This window comes from Mandrillus leucophaeus, unplaced genomic scaffold (assembly GCF_000951045.1).
Source record: "Mandrillus leucophaeus isolate KB7577 unplaced genomic scaffold, Mleu.le_1.0 Scaffold855, whole genome shotgun sequence".
Taxonomy (NCBI): Eukaryota; Metazoa; Chordata; class Mammalia; order Primates; family Cercopithecidae; genus Mandrillus; species Mandrillus leucophaeus.
In genome coordinates, this window is record NW_012109308.1 from 655,383 (window position 1) to 673,596 (window position 18,214).

Consider the following 18,214-nt stretch of genomic DNA (forward strand, 5'->3'; position numbering starts at 1 on the left):
TTTTTTTTTTTTTTTTTTTTTTTTGAGACAGAGTCTCGCTCCGTCGCCCAGGCTGGAGTGTCGCCTAGGCTGGAGTGCAGTGGCGCGATCTCGCCTGACTGCAAGCTCCACCTCCCAGGTTCATGCCATTCTCCTGCCTCAGACTCCCGAGTAGCCGGGACTACAGGCACCCACCACCGCGCCCGGCTAATTTTTTGTATTTTTAATAGAGACGGGGTTTCACCATGTTAGCCAGGATGGTCTCGATCTCCTGACCTCGTGACCGCCACCTCAGCCTCCCGAAGTGCTGGGATTACAGTAAAGCAGCTTTTCAACTGTTCAATCGCACAAGTGTTGCAATGCAGATTCCTGGGGCCTGGCCTGTCCTGCTGAGTCAGAAGCAGTAGGCACAGGCCCCCAGGTAACTACAGGTCTTAAAGCACTTCCTAAATCACTGTTACACATGTGAAAGGTTGAGAACCATTGCTCATGCTCAGGTAGAATGAGCACCTTGGGCAGGGTCTCTGGAGCTGACAGTAAGTGGCTCAACGCCCAGGGGTGTGGAAGGTAGGTGGAGGCCGGGGAAGGGGCATTGGTGAGGGAAGGCATCAAATGGGGAAGCTTTGACTTTCCTTCAAGCGGCGGCTTTCTTCAGTGCTGACGGTGGTGTCATCTCCTTCCACAGAAAGCCACGAAGAGGACAATGGGGGCTGGTCGTCCTTTGTGAGTATGGTGTGGGCTGTTCTTGCACCTTTACAGCAGTGTCCAGGGCGGCTTTGTGATATGGACCCAGCATGGAGCCAAGTGGAGTGGGGCTCTAACATGGTGCCAGCACACCCACCCAGGGCCCAGAAAAGGTGCTCTGCATAGGGCCAGACAGGAAATAGTTTTGGCTTTGGGAGCCATGCAGCCTCTGTCTCAGCTACTCAACTCTGCTACGGGAGCACAAAAGCAGCCACAGACAATGAGCAAACAAATAGGCTTGACTTTGTGCCCATAAACCTTCATTTACAAACACAGAGGGTGGGCTGCACGTGGCTCTAGGCTGTACTTTGCTGACTGCATTTTACCCACTGCTACCACCCCCCACTCACAACCCCCATCTCCAAAAATGGACAGTCCTAGAAATCTACCCTCAAGTAGCTTTTCTCATGGACTTAAGTCCCCATTGGTGGCACGGAGCGAGAAGAACTTCAGAACCCACTGTTAGCCCGGAAAAGACCTCAAAAGGGTGCGATCCAGTTGGTTTTTACATTGCAAGGTCACAGTGACCACTCTGAGAGTCTGATGGATTGTACGGCCCCTCTCCAGGAACCTATATACACAGTCACCACCCACGAAGCAGTCTCAGGCTAAGAACTCTATTGTGGACTGTAACCCAATCTGTTCATTTTACAGATGAGGCAACTAAGCCCACAGGAGAGCAGAATGTGACTTGTGTAGAACACAAAGCTAGTTAGAGGCAGACCTAGGACCCAGGTAACCAGACCCTCAGTTATGTGGTCCTTCCCGTAAGAGGCTGCCTCTAGTGCCTTTAGAAAGCAAAAACAGGCCGGGCGTGGTGGCTCAAGCCTGTAATCCCAGCATTTTGGGAGGCCGAGGTGGGTGGATCACAAGATCAGGAGATCCAGACCATCCTGACTAACACGGTGAAACCCTGTCTCTACTAAAAATACAAAAAAATTAGCTGGACGCTGAGGCAGGAGAATGGTGTGAACCTGGGAGGTGGAGCTTGCAGTGAGCCGAGATCACGTCACTGTACTCCAGCCTGGGCGACAGAGCGAGACTGTGTCTCAAAAAAAATAAATAAATAAAATAAAAAGCAGAAACAAAATGTCCCTTGTCCTATTGGGATTCTGGTAAAAGAAAGCATTTAATTTGGGGGGAAAAAAGTTTTAGCTAAGTTTATGCTTTCTACCTGAAAATGAAGGAATCTCACAGATTTCTTTGGTACAAAGGGAAAACAGCCCCGAGTTTCCGCTGAAAAGCTTCTGTTTACTCACAGAGGCGGAATCCCTGCCGTGCAGCCTCTCTTGTGCTGTGCCTGAGGCTAGTCTCCAATCCTCTCTGTAAACTGAGGGCTTCCATTCACCAGTGGCTATAGAGCTTGGCAGCTCCATCATGTGCCCAGCTCTTTGCAAGCACATACAGGGAAAGGAGTGGAGATAAAGGACCCAATCCTGAGCATTTCACAGTATGGATACCCCATTTTAAAAAGATAAACTGAGGCATAATGCAATTTTTTTTAAAGGAGTTTATTTGAGCAAACAGTGATTCATGAATCAGGCAGCACCAAACCAGAAGGAGGCTTTGCTGAAGAAGGATGAGGGATAAGGGTTTATAAAGTGAATGTGGATATAATACAAAGAAAATATTTGGGCTGGGTGCAGTGGCTTACACTTGTAATCCCAGCATTTTGGGAGGCCGAGGTGGGCGGATCACAAGGTCAAGAGATGGAGACCATCCTGGCCAACATGGTGAAATCCCGTCTCTATTAAAAATGCAAAAATTAGCTGGGCATGGTGGTGTGTGCCTGTAATCCCAGCTACTCGGGAGGCTGAGACAGGAGAATCACTTGAACCTGGGAGGCAGAGGTTGCAGTGAGCTGAGATTGTACCACTGCACTACTCCAGCGTGGCGACAGAGTGAGACTCCATCTCAAAAAAAAAAAAAAAAAGAAAGAAAGAAAGAAAATATTTGATGGATTACAGTTATAACCGATCTCATTCAGTCTATCTTGCTGGAAAGCTCCTAGTTATATAATTATAAGTTTGCTGGCTACTTCTGATTGGTCGAGCTTAAGTTCTGTTTTTCTTTAATATAAACATTGACAAGAAATAACCCAAGTTAACTTTTGCTTATGCTTGCAAATCAAGTAAGGTTTAGGTCACTGATGAGACTCAACTGGTTTTGTCTGCTCAGGGATTCTTCAGGCCTTGTCTCCATTTTAATTTACTTTAACACACATATGGCAGAATATAATTAGCAACACCACCATGCATACAAATTTAGAAGCCAAATGATTGGGAGAAAATGATTGTTCTAGAAGCAGAGAGGAAAACTCTGTCATTTGAGAAAGGTTGATAGGGTAAAGAGCTGGTGTAAAGTCAGGAATGACGGGCCTAGGGCAGACAGGGTGAGGGAGGGGTCAGCAGCGGCTGGAGGGAGGCCACGTGCCTGCAGACCTCCATGCTGAGGCTCTTGATCTGAAGCAGCATTCCTCCGGGGCTCTGCCCACCTGCTCCTAAGTAATAACAACACTGACAGGGCAGGACAAAGTCATTTTTTGGAGTTGGGAAGGCACCCAGTGCTCACTTTGCCACTCTATTGTTGATGTTTTTAATATTCCTCAAGTCAAAAACAAACACAGGAATCTTTCAACAGAACAACTTAAAGACAGTCTGCCTGAGACCACCCAAAGCTGTCAGGATTTCTAAGACATTGGAACATCTCTTTCCTCAAAAAGTGGCCACTTCCCATTGCTTTTTCCCACACTGCCCTTGAGCGTTGAGGTCTGGGCTCATTGACTCGCGCCCTAGAGTTTGGCATGACTGTGATGAGCACTCATCACTGTTGCTGATGCTGCTGCCTCTGCTTGGGAAGTCAATGCTCGTTCGCCTTCATAGACTGCTTCAAAGGCAAAAGCACCCAGCACCTCAGGCTTACTTTCCCTGAGACCCAGGAAGAAGCAAAAATTAAATACAATAAAAAATCTAAAATTTAGAGATTCTTTCCAAGAGAGCAGCTTCACACTCAGTGTCAGATTTCATGAATAATGGATGTGTTGATACACTCAACTCTCAGCAAAAAGAATAGCACAGCCTCTGACCATCCCCTCCTAGACACAACCTAATCTGCCTTCCACTTAACAGGCTTTGTTTATCTGTTTTCCCCATTAGCTAGGCCTTCAATGCCGCGCTAGGTTATGATGAGAGGACATTTTTTGAGCACAGGCACACTTGAACAGAAGTGGCAATTAACTAATATCATCACAAATGCCCCAGGCCTTTAGTCTTTCTCTTGGTGATGCCTGGAGCAAAAAATGTGTTAACTCAAGACAGAGTCTATTCCAGTACCCTCTATTCCAGCATCCTTCTCCTTTCTTCTCTTTTTCTCTGTGGTGCAAAAAGGTGTTGTGTAAAATGATTGTCTGAAGACCTTCACCAGGTCTCAAGTCCATGACTGGCTGCCCCTGTGATACGGTGCTCCCTGACCTCAGATTCCTCATCCGTAAAATGGGAGTAACCGTCTTCAGGCTGCCTGGCCCCGGGTTATACTGTGATGAGGCTTGGCAGGGAGAGAGTGGGCACAGGCACATCGAGGGCCGCATAGCCTCTACAAACTGCGCTGTCCCTATCACTGCGTTGGCAGGAAGAAGACGACTATGAAAGTCCCAATGATGACCAGGATGGGGAGGATGACGGAGACTATGAGTCCCCCAATGAGGAGGAAGAGGCACCCGTGGAAGACGACGCCGACTATGAGCCGCCACCCTCCAATGACGAGGAGGCTCTGCAGAACTCCATCCTGCCTGCCAAGCCGTTTCCCAACTCCAACTCCATGTACATCGGTAAGGGCCCATTTCTGGATTTTCCGGCCCCAGCAGCCCAAAGCCAAGCTCCCCACTGCTGCACAGAAGACCGATGCCCCAGCTTGCCCGTGTAGCAGAAAGCTCTGGGTGTCGATACCTGCTCGGCTTCTCAACAGCTATGTGGCTTTGTTCGAGTAACTCTGCCTCTCTGGGCTTTAATTTCCTCATCTGTGAAATAGGGTAATAAATGTACAGACCACATAGGTTTGCCGTAAGGACTACTAATACTGCAACCAATTCTTGCCTGCGGTGGCTGCCATCAGCATTGAACTACCACCTAAGGCTGTTTGGCAGTTTCAACTCATTATGCAGTTTACTCAGGTACTCCAAGAGTACTTTCCTGTTCCTCCCCGTCTTTTTTTTTTTTTTTTTTTTTTTTTTTTTCTGAGACGGAGCCTGGCTCTAGTGCCGTGGCTTGAGCTCAGTGGCCGGATTTCAGCTCACTGCAAGCTCTGCCTCCCGGGTTTACGCCATTCTCCTGCCTCAGCCTCCTGAGTAGCTGGGACTACAGGCACCCACCACCTCGCCCGGCTAGTTTTTTGTATTTTTAAGTAGAGACGGGGTTTCACCGTTTTAGCCAGGATGGTCTCGATCTCCTGACCTCATGATCCGCCTGTCTCGGCCTCCCAAAGTGCTGGGATTACAGGCGTGAGCCATCGCTCCTGGCTGCTCCCCGTCTTTTGACCAAATTACAGTTACATGGCATTATTATGCTAGAATAAACATGAAGATATTGAGTAGGGTTTGACTGTAACTTTTAAAAAAATAGACAGTATTTATGATTTTTCTTGTCTATCTGTCCTTTTGGCCTACTTCTCTCTCCGTGTGTTCATTCAACAAACATCGTTGATCTGCTGGGAGCCCAGGTCCCATTCTCAGTGCTTAGAAATGATCAGGAAAGAAGACACAGCCCCTGCCTCCTCGGGCTTACATTCTAGTAGTGGTGTTGACAGAAAATAAACAAATATATACGTGCATAATATACTTTCAGGGAGTAAGCTGAAAATGGAAGATCGGTACCACAGAAAACGAATACCATTTAATCCTTTATGTGGTATAACCCATTTCCATGTTAAAGCCCTTTCACAAAATGCTGTCTCAATGTCTCATGGTGGTTTTTAAACATCTGTGTAATAAGGATAACCATGATCAAGTCTATTTCTTATATAGGGAAGTGGAGGTCTGGAGAAGCAATGGATAAGTCAGTTGTTGAGTGCCTTGTGTGTGCCAGTCATTAAGATACAGAGTGAATACGACAGCCCTCGTCAAGGGACTGACAGTCCGGCGGGTGAGGCAGCCTCCAACAGATGAGCCATGAGGTTACTTAGTGAAACTGTGACACAGAGACAGGAAGACAAGTGCAGGAGATGAGGCTGGAGCGTTTGCCTGAGGGTGTAATCTTTAAGCTGTGATATTAAACCAAGATTAAAGGATGAATACAAGTTGGCCAAGTGGAAGTGGATGTGGTAAAGAAGAACATTTGAAGCAGCAGAAATGGCCATGCAAAGGCCCTGAGGCTCAAAGGAGCACAGCCTATTAGAGAAGCTGAGAGATGGCCAGTGCGGGTGGAGTGGGGTGGGATTAGGTCAGGCTGAGCTTGCTCCTACCCGCTTCCCTGTGGAAGAACCGCACCTCTCCAAGGCTGGGACTAGAGTCAGGCAAGAGAGGCACCCAGGGCACAAAGCATTAGGAGGCCCTACCCACTCACCCCTCTTGCTTGATGGTCTTGTCCTGGGCTTTCCCTGTCAAAGGGGTAGGAAATTGCCGGCCTGTCAACCCCGCCTAGGGACACTTCCCTGGAGATCTGGATAATGTGAGTTTCTACCCAGATAATGTGAGTTTCTGTTCAAGGCAAATCTAGCTTCCACTTAAGAGTCTGTGGTCTGGTAAGAGAAGTTGGTGACCAGCTCCTCCCTTTATGGGAAGAGATGAGCAAAAGGAGGAAGTGTCAGGGAGGAGAGAGCCCAGGACATTGGAGAGGGGAAGGAAGGGCAGACAGAACAGGATCCCTATGGCAGTGAGAGCTGACTTCACCCTGCACAGGCAACTGGGTGTGCCTGTGAGATTTTTGGCATGCGTGTGTGTCTCTTGTGCACGCGTGTCTCTGTGTGTGCAGGTGTGTGCATATACATGTGTGTGCGTGCATGTGTGCACATGTGTATATTTGTGTGTCTGCATACAGAGGCATGTGTATGTATACTTCTTTACAAAATTGTCTGAAAATCCTCCCTTCCAGTTTTGGCTGAGCTAATTGCAAAGAGGCCTTTCTTGATTGGCAAAATCTCGGATAAATACCTATTCCTGTGAAGTGCAAAGAGAGCCGAGCCTGCGTATAAGGAGAGTGACACAAACTAGGACAGAAAAAATGGGCAGGGAAGGGTGGGTGAGATCCAGGCTGGGTCTCCCCGTGGCTGGGGCTCCTGCTGACACTGGTGTGGGCCTGGGGGTCCCGAGCTGCATATCTGTTCCTGGAGACCCCTGAGCTTGGCTCACACTCCCATTTCACTTTAATAACCTTGTGTTTCCACAGACCGGCCCCCCTCTGGGAAAACCCCCCAGCAGCCTCCTGTGCCCCCCCAGAGACCGATGGCAGCCCTCCCGCCCCCGCCCGCCGGCCGGAACCACTCGGTAGGCCTCCTCCCGTTCTTTTGCTTGGTGTCCACTGCAGTTATTTCCTTCGCCAGAGAGAAAAATAAAACTATAAACATCTTTATCTCATTCTCATTTTGTAAGAAAAGATTATAATGTTTTCCCTCGGCTGGGGAAATGCATACCCAAGCACTCACAAGTGTTTCTTTTCTGGGGTCAAATACTGGTGGTTTTTGTTTACTTCCCACTATTTGAGAGAAGTGAAAACTGTAAAATAAACCCAAAGAGAACTGAATTAAGCCCGTGGCACCTACTGGTGTTGCGTGGGCCTCTCGCCTGCAAAAAGACTTGCGCCACCTTCTGGCCGACACCTGAAATTCCAGGGACAGGTGCCTTCCGACCGGAGGAGACAGAGGTAGCAAACCCCGTTTTCTCTTTCTTCAAGCATACAGCCTAGCTCTGGTGAATCTGATAAGTTTCCAGAGTGACCCTGAGATGCTCAGACTAAGGAATTGATAGTTACGAATGTGTTCTCTTCACAAGTTTATCCACAAGTGCATATTACCTTTGATATTTGAAGACCTTCTTCTGAGATTCAGGATTCACTTATTTAATCAGCAAATATTGACTGAGCAGCTACTATGTGCCAAGCAGAGTTCTAGGCATTGGGGATAAAGTGGAAACAAGATAAATGAGGTCTCTGCTTTCTTAAAGCTCAACTAGGGCTAGGGGGAGACAGGTCATCAGACGGTAGACAGATGTCTGAAAGAGATCATTTGAGTAGTTATGTGTGGTTGGGGGGACAGAAGACCAGGTAACATGATGGTGTGGAGGGGGGAGGTGACAAGGAGCTGGGACAGAATGAGCCAGTTGTAGGAAGAGCTGGGAGAAGAACATTCTAGGCAGAGGGAAACAAGTGTAGGGATGCCAAAGAGGGCATGACCTTGAGATTTTCCAAGAACTGCAAGAAGATTCTAAGGTGGAGACCCCATGGGTACTGAGAAGGGATCACAGGAAAGAGTTGAGAGAGCAGACGTGGGCCAGCTCAGGCAGGGCCTTGCAGGACATTAACGAGTTTTAATTTTGTTTCTAATGTGGTAGGAGCCACTGGAAGTCTTATCAGGAAAGTGACATGCTCACTCCGCTGCCTGCAGAAAAGAGCTTGCGTGGCAGAGTCTAGAACAGGGAGCTCAGATAGGAGGCTACTGCAGTAGTTCAGGGAAGAAATGGTCATGGATGTTTTTAGGCAGAACATGAAGATAAGGAAAAGTGAGCAGATCCAGACAGGTTTTGGGAGTGCCAGGTCTTGCTGATGTATTGGAAATGCTTCCTAACGTTTGGATCTTTATGCAGCCACTACCACCACCCCAGACCAACCACGAAGAACCCAGCAGAAGCAGAAACCACAAAACGGCAAAGCGTGAGTACAAGGGCTGCTCTCTCTTGCCCTGTTCCCACCAGGCACTCCCGTAGCCCCACCCCATCCCCAGCCGACTGCTTTCTTCTTTTCATTGATGTCAGCCTTTTCCCCTTCCAGTCCCTGCTCCTTCAATAGACAGAAGCACCAAACCTCCCTTAGATCGTTCATTAGCTCCGTTTGACAGAGAACCCTTCACACTAGGTGGGTATGATTCACATTTAATGCATAGTAATAATGATAAGCTGTTATAAAGTGCTTCCTGCATGCGTTTCACATGCACCATCTCATGTAACTATGGCCACAATACTAGGAAATGGAGACTAGTAGAATCATCCTCATTTTACAGATGAGGAAACTGAAACACAAAGAGGTACCTTCCCAAGATCACACAGCTACCAAGTGATGGGAGTAGAGACCTAAACCCAGATTTGCCTCATTAGAAAGCTCCTGCTCTCTGCTCCTGGGGGTGGTGCTGCTTCTCTATGTGATGTGTGTGATCTGTGTACAGAAATCCCATTGTCCTTCAGCCAAGAGGCTTTGGGGTACAGAGAGAGGATCTGAATTGAGACAAGGGGGTTGGGGGAGCTGGTGTCTGCTGCCTTGCCTGCTACTTAGTAGCTCACAGACCACTGGGATGTTAGTTTTTCAGGGCTCAATCTCCTAATCTGTAAGGTGGATGTTCTGTACATAGAAAATGCTTTATAAAATCCCTAAGGTGCTATTCAAATGTCAGGTATGTTTTGGTTTTAGATACACAATTGACCAAACTTGGGTATACCACAGTCCTTTTTCTTCACAATTTACATGGAATATTCTTGGATTGCAGTTACCTTCATGGGGAGCTATTTTCAATTCAATTCTAAAACTTAGCTACCATTTATTGAGCAACTACTATGGGGCAAGTGCTCTACATACTGCGAATACACCTACAGTATCTCTAATCCTCACACCAACTCAACAAAGGACATGCATTTTTTATCCTCACTTCTCAGATGATAAAATTAAGGGTCAAAGAAGTTGAATAATTTGCCTAAATTTGAACCCTCGTCTTTCTGACTTTTAAGTGGGGGGGCTCTTTTCCACCATATCACGCTGCAGTTGAGGACCCTGGGTTTTAACTTGCTGTGAACTACATGAGTCTGAGGAAGGAACACTGCAACTGAACGGAAAGGAGCTCAGAATCCCAGCTGCCCCCCACCCCTTTCTTGGCTGTGCTCTGAGCCAGGCATTTAGCTTTCTGTGGCCTCAATCCCTTTTTGTCTGTCAGCAAAATGACTTTCAGTTCTTGGATTTGAAGCTGCTGCTCACTGCTCTTTCCCCGAAGTACATCACAGCTCTGCTGAGTCATGCAAAGCTGTGCTGGCTGTTTTGGCTTGGAATCGTCTGCTATAGAGAGCTGTGTAATTACATGGAAATGAAGACAGATTTGACTTTAGATTCCAACCCTGCTCACTGCCATGAGCCAAGACATCAGAAAAGTGGAACACTGACATCAAATCCTTCACAATCCCCTCCTGACACAAAAGTTATTATTTTAAAAGATTCTTTTTTTCTATATTTAAAAACATTTTTAAAAGACACACTTTTCTGACAATTTCTGTTTTACCCTTGAATTAGGCCCTTTTCTGTGATGTTTTGGAAGGATTACTGACTTCTTAAAATGTTTACACTCCACATGAGACTTTTAACGTACTCAGAGAATATGCAAAAATTGGCAAATTTTAACATACTTATTAGAGGTTCCACCCCAAAGCAAAGTTTCATAAACAGCTTTTATACCATCAAAACTCTCCCCACTACCAGCAAGTTCCTTTTTTTTTTTTTTTTTTTGAGTCAGGGTCTCACTCTGTCACCCAGGCTGGAGTGCAATGGCACCATCATAGCTCATTACAGCCCCAAACTCCTGGGGTCAAGCAATCCTTCTTCTCCAGCCTCCCAATCCTTCTTCTCCAGCCTCCCAGAGGGCTGGGATTACAGGTGCATGCCACCATGCCTGGCTAATTTTTAAATATTCTGTAGAGACTGGGGTTTCCCTGTATTCACCAGGTTGATCTTGAACTCCTGGCCTCAAGTGATTCTCCTGTCTTGGCCTCTCAACAGGCATGAGCCACCACACTCAGTGCCAGTAAGCTCTTCACAGTGAGGCAATATTCTTATCATGGGCCTGGCATATACTTGGTCCTTAAAGAATAAATCATGTTGTGAAAATACAACTCCACACCATTCGCCATAGGGCATTAGCTGTGCCTGGGTGTGGAAGGAAGGGAAAGAAAGGCGAGTTCACTAACAATCGTCAGCCCATATGACCATATCAAAGTCAAAATAAAAACGTAGAGGCAAATCTCTAAATTTGTTTTATTTAGGAAGAAAGAATTGCAATTTGGGGCAATTGGTCTTCAGGGTCTTCAGTATGTCTGAAGAACATAAAGAAGATTGGAGGTTTTATTGAAAAGAGAAGTGTTACATATCGCTCATTGACAAAGTTCATTGGTTATAGCCAGGCGCGGTGGCTCATGCCTGTAATCCCAGCACTTTGGGAGGCCTAGGCGGGAGGATCACGAGGTCAGGAGATTGAGACCGTCCTGGCTCACATGGTGAAACCCCGTCTCTACTAAAATATACAAAAAAATAGCCGGGCGAGGTGGCAGGCGCCTGTAGTCCCAGCTACTCGGGAGGCTGAGGCAGGAGAATGGCGGGAACCCGGAAGGCGGAGCTTGCAGTGAGCCGAGATCGCGCCACTGCACTCCAGCCTGGGCGACAGAGGGAGACTCTGTCTAAATAAAAAGAAAAAAAGAGAGAAAGTTCATGGTTCTGGGGGGCTGGCAAGTTTTGATTGGTGAGCAATGGCAGAGGGCAAATTAATCTTCAAGTGGCAGCAGATTATTTCAGCAACTACCAGATAAAAGTGGTTTCAGGTTACAGCAGGCAGTTTCAGCAGCCAGCCTCGCACAGAATCACATTTCTGGAGCAATGATATGTGTCCTGAGTGCTTTTTCCTCTGGCTTCTCGACTGTTTTCCTTGGATGTGATAAAATTCCCAGTTTGTATGATCAGCTTTCACAATCAAGTGCCTGATCCTGCATACAAATTGTCACCCAATTCTTATGGCAAACCTATAGAGTTTTAATCTATAATCTTCATTTTAGAGATGATAGCGTTGGGACTGAAAAACCTTAAATAACTTGCTCATGGTCATATAGGATTTGCTTCTAGACCTGGTTGAATTCTGTTAGTAATACTTTTATCACATTGAAGACAAAGGACATATTTATTCTAGGGGACTTCAGATAGAATACAAATTAAATTGCTTTGAATAACTTTGTGATGCAGAATTATCAAGTACACCTGGCATTTCTTCAGGGAGCCTGAATATGAACTGTGCTAGAAGAAAAGCAAAACAAACAAATACCAACAAAAACCAAGCAGACAGAAAAGATTTGCAGCATACCAGGAGAATCTCCTGAAATGCTCTCCCCAAGTTAAAAGTTTTTTACAAACTAAGTGGAGTGTTTCATTTAATTTCAAGTGTTTTACAGAACTGGATAAAAATTAACCTCTCCATGGCAAGTGGGTTTATTTCAGATATGAAAATAAAACTTAGGCTGCAGAAGAAATACTTTGACCAACTAAAGAGGCATAAAATCCCAAAGAAAACATGAATCCTTTTGATCATCAGTTATATAAAAGAAAATGTTGATTTTTTTTTTTAAAGCACAGAATCCGCAATACTACTGGTATGTACACAAAGCTGTGTGACCTTAAATGTAAATGGTCAAGCCATTTAATTTCTCTGAGCTTATAAACTTTGGTGCTCTGTAAGGGACCCTTCCTAGTCTAAAGTTTCTACTTAAACCCCATCAACCCGCAAAATGCTTTGATGCTTAATCCTTGTCAACCTCCAAAAGGGTTCAGACATAGTTTCATCAAACTGTTTTTAAACCTCATGCTTATGAAGTTCTGAATTCATGACCCATCTGCTGTCTGTCATTTTTATTTACAGGAAAGAAACCACCGTTTTCTGACAAGGTAAGCTGTGACCTTGATTTTTGGTTTTGCTTGTTTTTTTCGCATCTTGTCTTTATTATTTGAAAAGTGCTTGGACACTCACACATCTTCCCTCCTGTCTTGCAGCCCTCAATTCCAGCGGGAAGGTAAGACCGTTGCATCTACATGAGGGTACACGGGACACTCTGTAGAACTCTGCCTTGGCAAAGTTTGTTTCTCACACATCCTTTTCCTGAACTCCACAGGCCTCTCGGGGAGCATTTACCCAAGGTTCAAAAGCCTCCTTTACCACCGACCACGGAAAGACATGAAAGAAGCAGCCCCCTACCGGGGAAGAAGCCACCTGTGCCAAAGTATCTGTCTGGTGTTGCTTGAGCTTGTCATTCAGAGTGGCCGACAGACAGGCTGTCCTGTGCTGACTCTGCAGTGGGAACCGAGGCTCCTTGGTGCTCCTGGGCTCCACGGTGCTCTGGGACGGGGTGGGCCTTTTTTTTGCTGTGGCTTGAGGGATGTTCAGGCTTCACAGGTTGGCTATGAAGGATCAGGGTCTCTTTGAAGGAAATGGACTCTACTGAGAAATGAGTAGAGCGGCATCTAATCAAGGGTGCGGGATGACTGCTGTTTTTAGAGATTCCAGTCAAATATTTCATTGAGTTTTCCTACCTCGTCATAGCAAAGCCTTCACAGTGCCTAGGAACTGTACTCACCATTTTATTTTTCAATGCAGGTAGCAGAGAGGAAATGACTGGGGGAGGTTTTTAGGTCACTGCAAGTGTCTTCCTTACTGCTCAACCACATTTTATAATTGCAGAATACTGAGCTCTGCCTTAGTATTTTTAACTTTGCTATGAAGTAGTTTTCAGCCTATTTACCAAATGGCACACATGTACCTGGGGTTAAGGCCAACCTTGCTGCTTGCAAAGGATACAACCAAGGCTTCCATCTCATTTGTGAATCAGGGATCATAACTATCGCCCTTGCTTGACTGTTGTGAGGATTAAATTAGGACCAAGGCTAAAGTGTGTGCCAAAAATCTCCTCAGTAATGGAGTTTGATAACATTTTAGTGTAATATTTTTTAAAAATCAAAATAAATGCAACAAACTCATAAGGAACAAAGTTCCAAAATTTTGAATAAACACAGGTTGAGATGATGATGTGTGAAGCAACAAATTGTCCCGCTCTCCCCCATCTCCCCAGAAAGGACATGATCAGCCCAGGCAGTGTCGATGCCTGTTGCAGCCCTAAGGCAGCTGTCCGCAAATCTGTTTGACTGGCTCATTCATCTGGGCAAAGCGTATCAAGCCCCTTCTGGAATAGTCCCAAAGCAGCAACGTTTTCTAATTGTCTTCTCTTTACACCTAGGCGGGCCCTGAGAGAGCTGTTTTAAAACAACAGCAAGGGAGAATATTACCAAAAATGTTTTCATTTCTTGGGAGAAACAACAGCTCAGTGAAATTTAATAGCTCCTAAAGAGTTAGTTTGCTGACTAAACCATATATATATATATATATGTATTATATATATACGCATAATTAGCTGCTGCATTGGTTATGCAGAATAAAGGTTCGCCTAGCTCAGCTTGCAATGACGACAGAACGTTGAGTAACCGGATGTCCGTTCCACCCCCTCCCCTGCTCCTTGGGGGTTTGTTGCTTCCCATCTTCCCTGGGCTCCGTGGGTTCGATTTCTCATTATTCAATGAAGCAAAACTGTACTCTGAGGCTGGCTCTTGGAAACGCTTCACGCTCAGTTCTTTCTCTTTGCCCTAATTCATTTCAGGCATGGATGGGGAGCAGACAGAAGAGAGAATGTAAGTACAAAATGTCAGTTTGTAAGTGCTTGATACAGGGAAAAGCCTCGTAGGCTCTGAGGAGGTTGGGACTCCCTCCACCTCGGCCTTGGTCCAGCACCTGGATCTGGTCCTGCACCCAGGACAATCTTAAGGGCTGGTGCCTCTGTCTTTGGGCCTTGGTCATTGTCTGGAGTCCATCATGCTGTGTTGTTTAGCTCATGTCTCTCTAAGAGCTCCCAGGGTGGCTGGGTTAACTGCAGCCCCATTACCAGGGGCTGGTAATTAGAGAGCGCAAGGAAAAGAAGAGGATAAAGTAAGGGATGCCCAGAAGTTTGGGCCATGCCTAAATTTCCAAGGCTACTGTCTTCCTTTTCAATACTTCCTCAACCTGAAAAAGAGGGGAAATAGCATTTCTTGAATGCCTATCACATGCACATTGCCATGCTACTTAAATATGACCAGCTGTCCCTTGTTTGCACGGGATGCTCTCAGTTTTAGCACTGAAAAGCCCCATGTCCCAAGAACTGCCTTCATCCCAGGAAAACCAGGAGAGTTGGGTATTACTCACTTTACATATGAGTATAATGAACCTATAAGGAAACATCTTTTCTCTTTTACGGAGAGGAAATTGAGGCTCAGAAGGAATAAGATACTCTTTGCAAATTGCGTGCTTGTAAAGAGCCAGGATCTGAGCCCAGATCTGCTGAGTTTCTCTTCACCATAAGTCCTCTGAAGGCCATCAGATCCCTGCTCTCATTCAAGGGCTCAGCTCAAAAGTGCCTGCTATTTTTGCAGCTCTGTGCTAGACTCTGCGCTTCTTCCAATGAAGTGCTGAGATCTTATGGAGACAGGCGCACCCACAACCCCACATGCCAGACAGCATGCAGTCATGGGATGCTCTGTGGGGCTGAGGGAAGAAAGTGTCCCATGTGGCTCAAGGAGCCAGCAGTGACTTCCTAGATGAGGTGAGATTTATGCTGGTCATTGAATGATAGGAAGGACACAGAGTCATTCTTAAAGAAAGCCCATAGGGATTCCCCTCAGGAGTGTCCTGAGCAGGTGGATACCAGTGCCCATGGAGGCTGCAGCGATGGTGAGAACAGTAACTTGGCCAGAGAGATAGGGACAAGGCGGAGGTAAGGCTGGACAGTGAGGATAACATCACATTCCAGGTTTCCGGGCTCTGGAAGGATTGACACTTGTGCTCAGGAGAATCTGGGAGTTGTATTTTCTGGAACCAGAGGGGACATACTTGCAATAGTATTGAAGAGTGATTTTGTCGTGTGGAGTTTGTGAGCCCATGTGCATTTATTTATGCAGCTCTTTGCTGGGACTCCCAGTTGGCCAACTGAGATGAATGATTTTGACTGTGGCCTTTTTTGCCTTCTCTCAGTGTGTGGTAGGATTGTTGAAGGCAAACTTTTATTAAAGAGCACTTAACATAAGCCAGGCACAAGTAGTAACTAATTTAATCCTTTTAACAACACTTTGAGAAAGATGCTATTTCATCACTACAGATCTGGCCTAACTAAACAAGTTCAAGTTGGCCCTTTTGGTCTACTAGTTGGTGGCAATATCATTTTTTCTCTTTGAACCTCATTTCTTATCTGAATAGAAGATAAAAATAGTCCCTCCCTTGTCTAATTTCCCAAGGTTGCACTGAAGATAAAAATGGTGAGGATTGTAGATAAACCTTGTAAGCCACCGTATAAATAAGGTCTTATTGCTCTTAAGAAGAGTGGCCGTTGCAAAAGAGAGCCGAAAAGAAGGCTGAACTTTGGTCGGACATGTTGACCAAACATGGATGAGATGGATGGGTTGAATCCATCTCTATAACTCCTGGCAAGCTAAGAATTCTTCCTTAGCATCACGCTTTTGTAAAATAAGGATGTTAAATTTTTGGAGGGTCACCACGGGAACTGAATGAAATCTTGTGTATGAATCTTTTGAACACATTGTAGATATTGTCAATATTATTATATCTTTGGACCCTTTTAGGCACCTCAGAATTTATTTCATGCTAAGTATATAAGAAGCATCTCATACTGGAATGCCCTTAGATGATTGTTTGTATTAAGAAATTATAAACCACTTAGCAAGTTCCATTATTCTCCACAGTATATTTATTATAAGGATGTATAACTGCCAAAGACAGAAGCAGATACTTATTTGATGGAGAAATGCAGTTTTTATTTTAAGAATTGTATTTTGATGATAGCTTAATATCTTTTTTTTCCTTCCCCTTCCCAGGATGAAGATGATGGTACGTTCGGAAACACATTCTTACAGCTTATAACTCATTCTTTCATTTTTCTGCTCAGGCATTCAAACAGAATTGTTTAGTACAGGAACCCCATAGAATCAATTACAAGTCTTAAATTAGTATTAAGTAGACTTATGTCAATTGGCATACCGCATAACTATAGTAAAATGGAATTACTTGGTTGGATTACCAAAGAAGACGAAATTCATGTGTAACAGTGCAGATTACTTAATCATATCAGAAAATGTAAAATTGCATGCATGATTTGATGGAAAAATTTCTCACATTTATGTCTTCTAACACGCTTGGGTAAAAAATCAGTAACTACCAGTGAATGAGATAGCATAAAATTTTGACTTTCATAAAACAAAACTTGTAAATCACTTCTGAAATTTATAAGGTTTCCAGCTGACAATTTTCTGCCAAGTTAACATTTCAAAAGTGAAAAACCAAATAAATGTGTATTTTAGAGTATTATCTAGATCTGCACCCCTTTGTAAATGGATTCTGTGGTGGTTAAGTCATCTAGAAACACCTTGAGAGCAAGGTTCCATCCTACTACTGCCTAATTGGATGTGATCTGCTGGATTTTTGTGACCTCTTTATACTAGCTGTTTCTAACTGGGGGCAGTTATGGAATGTTTCTTAGTGAGAGCTGGGATCTGACAATCATATTCATTGTTTTCTACCTCCGCACAGTGCATCAGAGGCCTTTGCCCCAGCCAGTACTACTTCCTATGAGCTCCAACACTTTCCCTTCGAGATCTGCTAAGCCAAGCCCCATGAACTCTCTCCCGTCCTCTCATATGCATGGAGCATTCTCAGAAAGGTTTGTGGCTCTGTCGTGAAATTCTAGCTGAATATAATGTTTAGGTCCATCTAGTACTGAAGTAATGCCAGGCGGATTGAGAAAGAAGGAAATGATCAGGTTGATAGTAGGGTCTGAACATTTTGGGTCTTAAGACATAAAACCAAGCTGAGCATTTAGAAGGGTGTGTTGATCCACCAGTGTCCTCTGAGTCTCTGCTTGAGATGAAAGGGGTGAGGAATTGACTTCCTCCTTGATCCCTCCAGTAGAATGGGCCTTTTGGTAGAAAACAAAGAATATTTTCACTTTATGAGTTCAAAGAATCAACAACGATTAAGAAACCCAGTTGGTCTAAGTACTTGAAGTTCATCTGCATCTTGGCTGGGGAGACTGAGAAAATGCGCCTTGTGCTTGGCTGGTGCTAAGAATTCATTGCAGTCTCTGTCCCCCTGTTTTTTCAGTAGCAGCTGTGTTTCTCAGGGCTGGTATGAGGCTGCCCAGGGGCAGAAGCATGAACAGGAGAAAGGTCCAGTCATTATCCCCAAACAAGCCCAGGGACAGCCTGTGGTGTTCCCCAAGTCCTCCAGCCCTGTGGGCTCACCTTCTCTCTTAATATTCAAGGAAAGAAGTCAAGACCCTTCCCTAAAATTGTAGAAAACTCAACCACCGACAAGCCTCATCCACCCCTGCCAACTCCTAGCAGGATTCTCACAATGTTTCCTCTGCCCTGGGACCCTCTGCCCCTGAGTTTCCACTGCTCTTCTC

General features: G+C 45.3%; 1 protein-coding gene across 1 annotated transcript in view; it reads left to right on the forward strand.

Moving 5' to 3' along the window:
- The window catches only part of LCP2 (lymphocyte cytosolic protein 2 (SH2 domain containing leukocyte protein of 76kDa)), a 57,851-nt gene that overhangs the window by 30,146 nt on the left and 9,491 nt on the right, over window positions 1–18,214 (forward strand). The window contains exons 6-16 of the mRNA XM_011968666.1: window positions 665–702; window positions 4,351–4,549; window positions 7,101–7,198; window positions 8,513–8,579; window positions 8,697–8,780; window positions 12,580–12,605; window positions 12,711–12,730; window positions 12,830–12,937; window positions 14,366–14,396; window positions 16,629–16,641; window positions 17,341–17,470. Of these exons, the coding sequence (XP_011824056.1) occupies window positions 665–702; window positions 4,351–4,549; window positions 7,101–7,198; window positions 8,513–8,579; window positions 8,697–8,780; window positions 12,580–12,605; window positions 12,711–12,730; window positions 12,830–12,937; window positions 14,366–14,396; window positions 16,629–16,641; window positions 17,341–17,470 (814 nt within the window). The remainder of the gene's footprint in view (window positions 1–664; window positions 703–4,350; window positions 4,550–7,100; window positions 7,199–8,512; window positions 8,580–8,696; window positions 8,781–12,579; window positions 12,606–12,710; window positions 12,731–12,829; window positions 12,938–14,365; window positions 14,397–16,628; window positions 16,642–17,340; window positions 17,471–18,214) is intronic.